The sequence below is a fragment of the Caloenas nicobarica genome, chromosome 2 (genome assembly GCF_036013445.1).
Source record: "Caloenas nicobarica isolate bCalNic1 chromosome 2, bCalNic1.hap1, whole genome shotgun sequence".
NCBI classification, from domain to species: Eukaryota; Metazoa; Chordata; class Aves; order Columbiformes; family Columbidae; genus Caloenas; species Caloenas nicobarica.
Genome location: NC_088246.1, coordinates 54,404,512 through 54,418,959, shown reverse-complemented (window position 1 = coordinate 54,418,959; position 14,448 = coordinate 54,404,512). Strand labels below are relative to the sequence as shown.

The 14,448-nt window shown below is 39.4% G+C and overlaps 1 protein-coding gene across 2 annotated transcripts in view; it reads left to right on the top strand.

The window, feature by feature from the left end:
* ITGA9 (integrin subunit alpha 9) overlaps window positions 1-14,448 on the top strand; it is a 226,059-nt gene that overhangs the window by 183,526 nt on the left and 28,085 nt on the right. For both annotated transcript variants that reach the window (XM_065629502.1, XM_065629503.1), the window contains exon 24: window positions 13,755-13,880. In XM_065629502.1, coding sequence (XP_065485574.1) covers window positions 13,755-13,880 — 126 coding nt within the window. The remainder of the gene's footprint in view (window positions 1-13,754; window positions 13,881-14,448) is intronic.

Genomic DNA, 14,448 nt, shown 5'->3' with positions numbered 1-14,448 from the left:
GAGTTTTTATTGACTGAAAAGGGGACTAAAATCATGGAGCTTTTCATCTTTTCACAGACCAAATATACTTAAGCAAACAAACAAAAACCCTAAAAGCAGCAGATTGGAATGAACTTTGGAAAATGGGTTACAACAGCTGTTTTTCAAGAGCATTTTTGTAAGCATAGTCATGAAATATTTCAAGCTTTTGCTTATTTTGAACTTCCCATAATCTAGAGTGCAGTAAAGATGATAGTATCCTTTCAGACAGCGCAGGTGTTTTTGTAATTATACCTTTATACCTATAATCCATCCGTTCTAAGTGTCAATGTTGCTGGACCGTTCTGAATAGCTGTCATTAATACAGAGGATTAGGAGCTGTCATTAATACAGACGATTAGGAACTGTCATTTATCTGTAAGTGAAACTGTTGATACAGTATTTGAGATTTGATTACATCATGGTTTGTGTATTTTTTAAAGCTAATAAGCCACTTATCTGATATACAGTACATTTATGGGTGAAACCACATAGTAAAAGCACTAGAGTTTGTGTCTCAAATACACATACACCACACAACATAGTGCCAGGAGCTAATTCCTTCATAGTGTATTGACTGATCTAGTCTTTCAGGCACAAAAAAAAATAAAGTCACATATGGCCCACTGGAACGGTCTGTTTCTCTGGGAGGTGTTAATAGGAATTATTATCTCACTAATCTTAGAGGAAATGACAGCCCTCCTGCTTCCTCTGTTCCTGTTGCTCTAAGCTTTTGGCTTTATTGCAGAAACTACTTTAATATTTTCTTCCAGAGAAATTCAGGTCACAGAGATGCTTTGACATTTGGAGTTCTGCCTTAGAGATGTTCAGATGCTCTTCAAGGGGTCTTGGGATTTTCTACAGCAATTCCCCCAACAAAATCCCTAATATATAAAGGACACAAGTTAACAGTAAAAGCCAGAAGTAAAATAAAATGGATAATTGAAAGAAAACTATCAGAAATTTTAAACCAAAAGGAAATGCTAGAAATTTTACAAGTCATTTTAACTAGGGAACTTTACCATTCATATTGATGATACATAGAGATATTAAAATTCTGCAGTGGTAAATGATATTTTGGAAACTGATAATACAATTTACAACTTTTTTGGTTTTATGTATTTTTGTATTTGCTTTCTGGCAGAGGTTTCAAGCCGGGTTAAAAACATTATAAATTAAATATCTCAGCTTGTTAGTAACAGTGTTGTGATAGTAACAGTATAAGTGATGACACAGAAGAGCTTCACCCAAACAGGCTATAATGAAGTTAGCATTAACAGAAATGTATACTCTCCGCTCTTCAAGCCGTTGATTATCTGTTCTTCCACAAAGGAAAACAGCTCTTATTATACTTGTGTGTGTTTTGGTTTTGAACTGAAAGATTGGTAATTTCCTTTGGGCATCGAGCTAATTTGGAGGGCAAGAGAAGTGTTACTTGACTTGCCAGCCAAGGAGCTGCTTTCTGGGGCATCCAAAAAGATTTTTCCAGTGGGAGTTCCTACCAAATTAACTAGGGTATTTCCTGAAGCTTTTCATGAATTAGCAATGTGTCCGGGATTACTCTGATGCTGGCTTTATGGAAGTGGATCAGGTTGTTGCCTTCCTATTTATTTTATTTCCAGCAAAGGTAAACACAATTATGAGGAGCAAGGGACTAACAGTTGGAAACTGAGTTCGTTTGAACTGGAAGCCTCCTCTGGAGGGACCAAGCTCTGCAGGGCTGCCAAGTTGCTTAGACTCCAGTCAGACAGTTGTCACCAGAATCAAAGGTGTTCGGTGTTAACCCAGAGCAAGTGCCATGTGTGCTTGTGGGTTTTTGGAAGGAGCTATTGCTGTTTCTACTGCATGCATTGTGCTGGCCAGCAAGCCCTGGTTTTTTTTCTTTATGAGACTGTTTAGGTGAGTCGATACCAAGGATATAAAGAACTGTGTTATCATTGCTGAGATAAGAATCTTGTTGGAAATTGAGATGTGTATGTTGCAAGACAGTCTCTCCAAAGAGTTTGGAGTCTAAGCAATGAAATAAAAGGTAATTCAGAGGAAGGAGGGAGAAGGAAAGAAATACTGTCCTCAATTTTCTGATGAGAAACTCCTTCCTTGTATGTTATTTTTGATATAAGTGTAGTAATAACTGTTTTAGTAATTGCTAGTAATAGAATATTTTTAAATTACTATGTTCTCTTACTCTAGTAATTAATAGAGTAAGAGAGAGACATAGAAAAAAACTCTGGAGAAGCACTTGCCAGTCTTCACTGACAGAACAAAAGTCATCCAGTCTCCCTGAGTTCCTGAGTTTCCCTAGTCATCCAAGCTTAGACTTTGAGAATTATCTTCAGAGAGCAAAAAATGGGTTAAACCTCAGTCTCGTGAATCCTGCTCCCATTAATCTTGACTGTGCTAGTCAGCTCAAGCCATTCATTCCTGGTCCAGCATTCCCCTCACTTTTGGTTAGAGAGCAAAATAAAAAGTCCTTCTGTTGGAAGGACAAACAGAAGTCCTCCAGTAGTCCTGTTATGCTTGGCCTATTCACTTCAAACTTCTCCTTTCTTCTGTCTGAGTGGGTGAGACCTGGATCGTGCCTTTGTGAAAGCTGGGTATCAGTAAGACTTAAAAAATGAAGCGAAGCTGAGTTGGAAATGAATTAACAGTATGGAGTAGTTGAAGATAATTCCTTTTCCAAGTTGCCTTTTAAGTCAATGGCTGCTTGAGCATGGGACTGTAGGAAAGCTTGTCATGTTCAACAAGGAAAATTGTTGAAATAAACATTATTCTCTTCCTGTGAACATTGAAACAGAAAAAGTAAAATGGCGTCAGTCCCAGAGCCAGAAGTCTTTCCTGACTGATGACAGGTTACATTTTTAAGGCCGGTTTTGTGTAGCACTCGTGTCATTTTTCTTCCCAGCATTTGCACAGTCATATCTATAAGGAGCAGGAAGATGTTAAGGGGAAGAGCTAGAGCTTGCTGTCTTGTTCCATGAAAGGCCCCAGGCTGCTTGAGGTTGTTGTGTGTGTGTGTGTTTGTTGGGGTTTTTTTGGGGGGGGCTTTTGTTTGTTTGTTTTTGGTTTTCACCCATATAATAAAAAAAAATCTTTGCAATTTTAAAACCTTAACAGTAATTTCTGCTTCTTATCTGTAGGTTGTTATTCTCCAGGATAAGAATAAGAAGCTTTGGCTAACACGCTGCTGATGTTTAAAATCCATAAGCAAAGGAGGACTCTCAAAGCTCTCTATAGTGCTGGTAGTGCATGAGTGCTCCTTGAAGCATATGAGATTGTCAGGCCCACTATTGCGCGCTCCATGTACAGAGGCAAACCTGTAGATTGTTATTGTTATGTAGCAAACCCCTTGTTTGTTGGCAGCCAGTTGAAAATTGTCTAGTTTCTGTCTGTTGAAGTTTCATGTCTTGGCTCTGAAAACATATATACGCAGTCCCAGCGTGTGAAAATATAAATATTTGCTGATAGTACTTGATGTAGGAAAATTTTTTTCCAGTAGCAATTACTGCTGCTGCTGGTTGCTGACATTGATTCAAGGTTTGTATAGGAACATTTGGACTTATAGCAAGATTTATTTTAGGCATTTGTATTAGTCATGCCCCCTGTAGTCTCTTCACTTGAGTGATTGCTATACACACACTCACATACACATATTTTGGCACCATATTTAAAGGCATTGTTAGATTGCGGGGGGAAATTATTCATTCTGGGAGTGTATTGTGCAGAAACTTGCTGACCTTCCTGCCACCTTCTCTTTAATTGCTTCATTAAATGACTGTTCCAAAACATTTTGCTTAGGCAGTTGGAGGTGTTCCCCCCACCCCCGGTCTAGAACGTCTCTGTGGTACCAACTGAATCTGACTTTGGGAGCCCTGTCACTTGCAGGATAAACTGGTGCATCCACCTGTCCCTAGGACGGCCATGAGGGGAGGCAGGAGCATACGCCATGGTCCAGCATGGCATAGTCACCTCCAGGCATGGGAAACAGGACCCCAAAGCAGTTCAGAAAGAGCTCTCGTAAGCATTCCCATTATCAGCTGAAGCTTTTTCAGTGAAGAGGAACTTAGCTCTCATTTAAGATTTCATTGTTATGCAGGAAGGGATGCCTGGCCATAAAATTAAGTCCTTTCCTGAGTTAAGATCTTAAAATAAATCCAAAGTGGAAAAAGAAATAATGACATTTTTGCTTTACAGGGACCATCTGAATCACTGTAGAAAAGCTGTGCCTTGGTTAGAGTTCATGATCTTTTCATGCATTGCTGGATATTGCCCTGAGGATAAAGCAATACTACTTAACATGGTAGAAAGTTTTCTGTGGCTTCCTAGTTTGGAATGAAACCAGATTTGGACAAATTTTGTGACATTTTTTATTCTTTTTGTCTCAATCTTCTAGCAATGAAAGTGTTGTATTTAATAAGCAGTGATTTTTTTTTTTTTTTTTTTTTTTTTTGCAAATGCTAGATAATGTTCACGCAAAGCACATTTTGAATGTACAAAGATAAGTCTGTCTTTCAAGAAGGACTGGTACGATAAAGATCAGGGCCATCGAAACATGGACAAAAATGCACTGTGATCTATGTATTAAATCAGACCATGGCAACACTTGATGTGTTCTCTTGTGGCATGCTTACAATTAGCTTCTAAACTAAAGAGTGAAATTTGTCACATTAGTTATTGAATTTTTCCAACACACTCTCCCCTCAAAACTCTTGACCCGTCAATATAATATGGCAGTCTGAACAATATTTTGGGTCAACTGAAAGTGTTGCTACTTTGTGAACTGCCCGTAGTTCCTGTTTTCTTGGCTGAATACGTGAAATTCCAATTTTGAAAAAGACGGCTGATTTGCCTTTTATAAAAGTGAATTTCAGATAAAGAAAAAAGTCTTATGAAGTGAATTGTGTATATACATTAGCTCTTATCAGATTTGTGAAGGAAGTAGGAGGCTTAATGGATACCACAGTAATCAGCAGTTTTGCTGAGGTATAAAAATATACAGTAGCCTTTTTGTAAGCTTCCCAGGCAGAGAATTCCCTGGTGAAGGAACTACTGAGTAAGAAAATAAGAGAGTCTGCACAATTTTATTTTAATTTATTTTTATTTTCTTTTTTACTTCTTTTTGAAAGAGTATAAGAATGGCATCGTTTCACTGTTTTCCCATTGATGAAGCTGTTCCTGCCAGCAAACAGCGAGGAAGGAAATTCAGGAAAGAGCCAATTGATTAATTCTTTTAATACACACACCTCTTTTAAATGCTGATTCATAAACCAGCCTTTTTCTTTTGTAAATAACATACGAGACTTGTGTTTTAAATGTAAATTTAGAAACTAAGAAAGGAAGAGTTAAAATCAATGATACCTGTGTGTATAAAGTCTATCTCTCATTTGATGGAAGAGAGGATTACCCTGTTAATATATCAGAGTGAAAGTATGCATCTTTTGTTGGATTTCTCTCCAGATTTTGAAAGTACATAATTTCACTCTTGTGCAAATTACTGGATAGTATCAAAACTACCAATAAATCATTCCTTGGGGGAATAAGAACTCTGAGGATGTCCTGGAAACAAAGGACATCATCTGCCTACCTTAAAATACCCAAGCACCAGCCCACCTGCCAGGAGGGTTTTTTAAATGAGGACGACTCATTTAATTTTGAAGCGTCTACAATAGATCAGCAAAATCATTCTCTCGGAGGTCCTACCTTCTCTCCACTGCCTCTAGAGCTTAGGGCTGATCCTGGATACATTTCTGATACATTCAAATACCTGCTTTAGTGAAAATCAAACCAACCCACAAGGAAAGTCTAACAATTAGGTAAAGAAAAACTATGGGTTTATTGGTGTTTTATGCACCATAGGAAAGGCTGTAGAAGGGGATATGTTGGAGACAGGTAGAACCTAGCTGAAGGAGCACTGAACTCCAAGTGTTCTCAGGGGCTTTTTAAATAGAGACATACCTTGAGATTTATTTGCCGCCTCATGTGTTGATTAAGCACTTCACAGTCAACATAAGGAGAGGGAATATACCTGTCAGTGCCTCTGTCTCAGATTTCAGCTTTTAAAAGCTGGTATATCAAGGAGCACATGAATGTTAGAGGTAAATCGGTTTCTGTGTAAGGTGGTGCTCATTCATGATTAGGCCTGAACATTCTGTGGACCTTGCAGATAAATCATATACGTGGTTGGTCTTTCTTCTCACTGTGTGCCTTTTGTCTAGGAAAGAAGCCACTGTCTTGTAAGTCAGGAACTTTAAATCAGAAGATCTTTGCTTTTCTTACTAAACTGGGTAGTAGGCAGCACTAGATCTTGAGAGTACTTCTGGGGATTGCTGCTAAGTACGTGCAAAGTGGTTGCAGGGCCAAGACCAGGCAAATGTAGCAGGATTATGCTGATCAAACCTGCTAACAGGTTATTTAATTAATCTGCAGGGTTAAGTGCATCAGAAAAACATCTACGGGCATTGTAATAAGGTTAACACACATTTATGCCAAATGTGCATCTGGTGTTCTCCTTTTGGCTGGAGGAGCAAGAGCCAGAATACTCCTCTATCCTGATTTAATGCTTTAGCATCTCCACTTTGCTGTTTAAATATTGTTTCTCATGGCCATGTAAGTTTACCTGTTGGATCTGTGAAGTACTGGTTTTCCTTAACAGCATTGTGCTATTTTTAGTCAAAATCTTTCAAAGGGTTGTGTAAAATGGGGTTAATTTTTAAAATTATTTTCTGTTGTCTCAGTGGCTCTTGAATTTATTGCCAGAATCAACAAAACTGCTCTGATTCAAACATGTTTCATTATCTGTGAATATTAAACATTTTTGGCATATGGAGCAAGTACTCAGATAACATATTTACATAACTTATTTGTCTACTGTTGAAAGTCAGACCCTGTCTGGAATTTCTTGTCAGTATCCTTTTTTTCTCAGGGTCACATGTTAGGTTAACCATGCGTATCAATTCATCTCTGTTCCCTTACTAAAGGGTGAATCAGTATCTTTGAATTGGGACGCACATATACATTTTTTCCCTAATATTAGGATGAATGTGCTATGACTAGCAACAAAGACAAGCAAAAGTGGATCTGTTATTTATTATCCCATTTGCAAACTTGAACCACTGATTAGGTATGTGTACATAAATGACATAGTAAAAAAAAAAAGCTAATCAGAGGGGAAAAATATGTAAAAACTATCTGGCAGCAATTTCAAGAAGACTACGGCCAAACTGTCCTTTGGAGCCAGCATACCTCAGGGCTGATGAGAAAGGCATTCATTTCGGAGCTGAACAATGTTAACAATTTTGTGAAATGACTGACCTGTGTTCAGACCTTGAGTTTGTTTCCTGCAGCTAAAATTGCCATTCCAAATATCTTGTGTCTCACGACGTTTTCCCTGAGCTTGCCCCTGTGCTTTTTCCGTGGTTGGATATGGATTTGGTTCCATCACACCCACTCACAGCTGGATTCCACCTTCACACTTGCTTTGTGTCAGCTTAATTCTGCTGGTTTCCAGGCTCTCACTAGTAACCGGTGATGATTTAACTCAAGAGAGGAATCAGGCTTACTGGAAGATCCTGGAAACTTTAAGTTTTAATACCATAATGAACCCTTTTGCATTAGTGGGAGTCCAGTGTTGTCTGTAAGGAATGAGCTGAAGATACACACTTGCTCGCTTGTTTATCGTGTAAAATGCCAATCATTAAATGCGGGATTAGCCGTTGGCTTCTTATGGGCAGCAAAGCAGCAGAGAGATTGTACTTAATGCTTCTTTGGAAGCAACAGCTAGTTTCCTCTTGTTTTTCAGTCTCATTCTTCCAAGAGACTCCTACCACATGCACGTACTTAACCCCATGCCAACTGCTAATTTCCACTTCCCTGTGCTTGTTCCTCAGCTGACCTTCCCAGCCCCCTGTTTGGAAATTGTATTTCATTTCCCTCTCTCAAGCTGACAGGATATGGGGCTCTGAAAAAATGGAGAGTCTCACCTTTGATACATGTTTAGTGGGTTGAGGTTAAGTCTAGAAGTGGCCACTGGCTTTCAGTCTCACCTGTGAAGTTTGTTACAGGCAGTATATTTGGAACCCCTAAAATGTTTGCTGACAAATCCCAACAGTTTCTTAAAGGCCCCAAAGGCTTGTTAGAAGTTGCCATGGGGAATGCATGGTGGTTGTCCCCCTTGCACTGGTACCACCTTGGAGTTCCAAGCCCAGCCTAGGTATTCTCATAAATCCTTACACGTGCAGAGAAAGTCAAAGATTATGATCCCTGTGTAGGTAATGAATCCAACATGCCATTCCCATACAGCCCTATTAAATATCTTGCAGTTTTTTTAGGATGTAATGTGTGTGGAGTGTATGTGATACATTTTACAGACAACTGTCTCACTTTGAAATGTTCTCCTGCCACTTTTTCTTGAGGATGGTGTAATCTGATGTGATTAAAAATCATTGCTACTTCATGGGTCTGCCCCTGCTCCATAAGACTTTTCAAGTATTCAGAGTCCCCTAAAGTCATCCTGTGGGAATTTCTTCCTTGTTGCAGATGCAGCATTTTTAAAGCATGAAGTAATGCACATGCTTTCTCCAGCGGTTACGTCTTGTCTCTGAGAAGCTTAGTGGTTTGCGCTGACGACAAAAAATTGGCAGAGTGACCCATTGTATAAGCTGTCCTATTTAAACATTGTCTCTCAAGCACACTTATGGGCTCTTTAAGGGGAGAACGACTTCCAGTAAACTAACAAAGCTAGAGACTAACTTGTCTCTGAACATGTGGCCATTTATGGGTAGGGTAAGCAGCATAAGGGTTATTCTGCTTTTCTGCATCATGATAGATTAGTAATACTATTTGTCTTTGCAGAGTTGTGGTGACCTTTAGATGCCTGTTATGCACGGTGCTATTTACAGTCTGTGTAGTACAAGTGTTCCGGCTTATCTCTCTTCGTGTTTATGCATGTTACATGTATATGCACATGTGTTGAATACAATAGGACAGAGTATGTTAATGAGTGAGTAGTGATTTTTCAGTCTCTTAGATATTGGATGTCCAGCAAAAACTCTCTAAAAAGTGGTGGGTTCTAGGTGTCACATGTCCACCTTCTGGAAGCAGGCCTATTAGGTGTCTAAGGGAGGCATCCACAATAACTACTCACTGTTGAAAACTGTAGGTGGCTATTCTGGCATCCAGCGTTGTTCAAGAACGCAGGTGAGATCTGAATGGAGTCTGTGCTGGCTTTAATCACTCTGGTATTCCACAGTGGGAATATCGGAGTAATTTTGTTGGTTGGTTGGGTTTTTACCTTTCTTTAACTCAGGGCTGAGCAGTTTGACAAAAGTGCCTTAGAACTTGAGAAGATGTTAGGTTGCATTAACTTGCATTGATGTTAGGTGTTTTGCAGTCTATGGCAAGATGTTCCTGAAGAATGGGAACAACCCTACACAGGGACAGCCTCGTAAAAAGAAACCGTTGTCAGTAAAAGCTTGTGTGGGAAAATTTTGCTTTTGTTCTTGATGTTGGTTTGCCTCACATGAAAGTTGAATACAGTATTCAAGATGGTCAAAACATGCCTTGTTCTAATTAGAACACTGACAAATCATAATAAATATATGAAGTTATAAATTCTTTGTGGAAAAGTTTTTGAAAAATATATGAGTTTCCATCAGAAAACCACCCTCTTACATATTTTTCAGTTTAGAATTGAAAATCAAAAATGTCATTTCTTTGCAAAAATACTGTATCATTTTTTTTTTTCATAATTTGAAAGGTTTTCCGAGAGTTGAAGGCTAGGATCAGTAGCTGGTAAAGTTCTGTGTTACAAAAATTTGATGCTGTTGCTCTGAAAAAACTCATCATGTTAGTGGTATTGTAGACTATATGTGAGAGCATAAACTACTGTATATAGAGAAGAAAAACTAGAAGATCATTTAAGACCTTTTAAATTATTTTTATGCCATTTTTTATGCAATGTAAAGCTGTTCGATGAAATCTACTAGGTCATACTAAACATATATATATATACATATATATATCTATCTATCTCTCTCACTTCTAGTTATGGAGGAACTTTGAATGGTCAAGTCTGATTTTAGGTTTTTTGTTCCAGAAAGGTTTGCTTATGTAGAAATGTAACCATTCTAGTACATAAGAAATGATATGAAGTTCAGAAGTCTTGCTTACAGGAGTGAATGTAATATCCACACTCGTGGGTGAAAAAATTGAAAACTTGTTGTTGGCAAGTGTGCAGAGTGTGTATTTGGTCCACCTTTGGAGTCACCACCCTTTGCAGAAGCTCTGCTGGCCTGAAGACCAAAGTGTGCCTTAGAGTGCTTCTTTGCTAGCATCTTAGTTCAGTACAGAAGTGAGCTTTTAAAGCCCTCCCCATGCAGGGAGCTGTGGTTCACGTTGCGAAGTACACAAACTGGATTCCTTTTGGGGCAAAAGAATCACAAAAGAGCACTTGAAGAGTGCACCGAACACTCGATTGTGGCTACAGCACATTCAGGCCACAGGACCAGACTCAGAGCAAGTTCGAAAGTATGTAATATGGACATCAGGTGCTGAGGATGCTATGCAGTGAGCCTGCTTCACCTTTTACTTTGGCCTACATTATGTGCTAATGTAGTCTTTATCTACATCTGTCCGGGTGTGGATTTTAGGTACACTTCTAGTACAGAAGATTTAACTATTGTGAGTGCACCAGACCGCAAATGGTTTTATGCAGAACTTAAAATGGGTAAACACCTTCTGGAAAACAGAATTAAACAACCTTCAGCAGAGACAGCTCTGACAGAGCTCCTTGGCAGTCCCTCCTTGGGAGGCAGCAGGGCTGCTCCTGCTTGGTACCTCACTCGGGACAGGGTTTTTATTTCCCAAGCCACAGTCTTAATGTGGGATTTAAGAGAGCCTCCCTTCTGTCCCTGTTCCCCCTGCCCCAGTTTGCTGCTGTTTGTTTGTGTTAGGAGTTGGATGTTGATTTTTTTTCTGTAGCTTCCGTATAGCCTTTGTGCTGGGTACGGAGGCAATACACATCTCTTTCCACATCCTCTGCAGTGTTCTGAAAATCTCCTCCTGCTGTTTCAGTGAGATGTTAGATCCCAGGTCCTGGGAAGGTCACTTCAGGGGTAGGTAGTCCTTTCCTGTTTATAGGCTGCTGAGACCATGTGGAAATTTCTGAAAAGCTCTAGTGTGTCACGTACCCTGAAACTTCAAGACTTTGTCAAAGAGCATGGTTATTTACTCCATTGCAAAGACTTGCATAGCTCTTGCATCTATAAATTGTAAGCCTTTGCTCATGCAGAGCCCTTTGCCAGAAATTTTATTCTCCGTGTACCAGATTACAAGGTTGGTCACAAGGACAAAAAGAGGTGGCTGGAGTAGCACCATGTTTGAACAAGGAGCGGCTTACATGTGAGGCCGAATCCTGATTGTATTTCAGAGATGCAGTTCAGTCTCAGCATAATGCAGACAGGAGCTTTGTGCTAAGATTTTACTTAGCGGGTTGATGTCCTAGAGCTGAATTTTTCATTGAAAACAAAGTTTACTGAAAAGTTACCATAGTTTTGTCTAACTGGTTCATCAAACCCTCCCTTTATGTGTGTAAAAATTGAGGAAAATAAGAGGTGGTGTGAAATATAACTGTCTGACAGTCACACTAACAAAATAAATGCACACACACACAAAAAACCAAACCAAAACAAAACCCTGTGGCCAGTCCTTTGGAAAGGCTGGTTTTCCTTCTCCCTCAGTATGATCTGCCCATTTCAAAGTTTTTTATTACTTTTTTCCTAGTTCTGTGGCTCTGCTATTTCTAAGAGTGTTAAAAGATGGTGAGTGCTTCTCAGCGGTCTTGCACCCTTTCCTGCCTACTGGCTGTCAGCATATGCTGATCGATCACAAATACACAGATGGATGCAACCTGGTTTTTGCCTGATTGAATTCCCCCAAATTCTGTGGTGTCTGCCTTCTCCTAGGAAGTGACATCTGCCTTTGGCTACTAAAACAGGCTGAAGGTGACCTGCTGATCTGTTCCAGAGCAGCGCAGGTGACAGGAGGTACTCAGTCCTTGCACACGTCCTTCCTAACATGGGCCGAGACACTGGATTTAGTAGCCGCCTCATGTAGGATTGCTGCATACTTGGCAGAGAGGAAAGGGTATTTCCAAATTCAGATGTAGTCCTCTGGAGATGCCTTTCTCTGTTTCAGCTAAAGTGTTTTAAAAAGTACAAGATGTAGCCAAGCTTCAGTTTAAGAAAAGATAATTATTTGGAGAAGAAAGGACCAGATTTATGTTGCTTCGTGCCAGATAATTCCTTTCAGTCTTGTGAGATATTTCTGCTTTAGTTTGTTCTTACACCGTGTTTGTACAGGATGTAAAGCAGAACTATTTGGAGAGTATGCCAAAAGCTGGGGTAGTGCAGAAGCTCATGCTGTCCTTTCTGTGTCTCTTGCATGAATCTAACGACATCTGTCCAAGTGTCTGGTAATTGAAACTTTCAGGAAGAAAGAGCAAATACAGAATAGATCTTGACTCTTTGCCATTCAGGATTTAACATAAACCTTCTGGTTGATCTGGATCTAATTCCCACGTGAAAGTTCAAAGAAAATAAATGTCAATATACTTTGTGAATCTCTTACCTACAATAAATAATTAAAACTCGTTCCAGGTGATCTGGACAAATAGAGAACATAGTCTTAATTTTCAGTTGATCCCAAGGAGATTGTAAACTGTGGGTAGCTACCTGTGCCTCTATCTGTTGGGAATGTAGGGACAGATTATGTAAATACAAGTTATGAATATGTACTTCAAAGAGATTATGAAGGGCTTGTGGGTCAGTGAAGCAGAAAAGGTATATTTTTTCCAGAGACATAGACATCACTTGTCTGGAGAAGAGCATTTAAGAACTAGATAGATCTTTGGGTTTTGTTTCTTTTTTGGGGAATACTTCTGCTAACTCAGTTGTAGACTGTTTAATGCAAAATCAGCCTCAGAGCATGCAGTAATTTCATATCTATAACAACTTTTTTCTGATACTTTGTTGTCATAGTTTGTATTAAATTCCAATAGATTTTCTTCAGTGAATATTCATGAGCTGCAAAAAGTGAGAAGGGTTTTCTAGTGCCATGTTACCTTGACAGAAGACCATTTTATCAAAGCTTGGTATGTTTCAGTTGCCTCAAGCATCTGCTTTTCTGGACAAGTGAATAAGTTAATGATACAAAAAGTTCATTTTTTTACTATTTATGCTGAAGGTAAATGCACAGATTTGGTGTCCAGGCTTGTGCATTTACACAAAGATTTCATTTATCTCATTAGTTCTGATATAAACTATGAAACAGCCAAGTTGGCCAAAGCACCAAATACTACAGTTATAAAAAATGTAATACACATGGTAACACAATTGACTTAAAATACTATGTGGTGCTTTATATTTTTGCTGATTTTTCTCTTCTGTCTCTATCTCCAGACATGTAGAATACAGACACCTATATGTCAGCTGGGTTAGATATGTTCATATCCCATCTAGTCAAGAGACATAAACATTTCCAGAGCATGGTTCATCTGGCTTTAGATATTTTTTTTTTAGGATTATTTGACTTCCAAAGCACTTATTTCTCTCTTTTGACTATTAAAGGGAGTTCAGATGTCCAACTCAGATGTAGGTGCATTTTTATGGACAGGTTAATCCCACCTTCTTGTGTCATTTAGTTTAATTCAGAATAATAATTGTGATTTATAATTGTGCTTGCAGGTTGGTCAGGACAAAGGAAGCTGTTCTTTTCACAGAAACCCCAGCCCATGCATTGTTCCTCAAGAGAATGAAAATATTTTCCACACAATATTTGCTTTTTTCACGAAGTCTGGCAGAAGAGTATTGGTAAGAAAGTCCACCTGTGGCAAACTTGAACATACGGTGTATCTTACAAAAGATTTTGCGTGGCTCAGCATGAAGAACTCAAGCAGATAGCTAATTATAGAGCGACTGTTTGGTGAATGTGTGCTAGAACTGATGTTCCGTGTGGATATTTAGCGATTTTAATTATCTGGTTTTTAAATGGAATTAGGCAGTTTCGGAAGTGCAGTGGGGAGGGAGTTACCTGACGTGGTAGCACACACTCGGTGACCAAAGCCCTTGTTCCCGTGTTTTCCAAAGGCACACGGGGCAGCCGGGGCTCTGTGCTGCACTCGCACCCGCCCGGTGCCAGGGGCTGATGCACTGCGGTGGCCCCACTTCTCCTGCCCCCAAGCACTCACCTGGCTCAGCAGCTCTGTACAGAGGAATGAATTTGACCTGGCTTTGTTTCATGCATGTCTCTGTATCTAACTGTCTTCAGGTCTTGAAAGCTGCTGCTATTTCAGTGCAGGAGTGCTGTATTTTGGCAATTTACTATGTAACTTAGCTGGTGTGTTTGCTGTCATACAGTTTGTCACTGAATTTTTTTCCT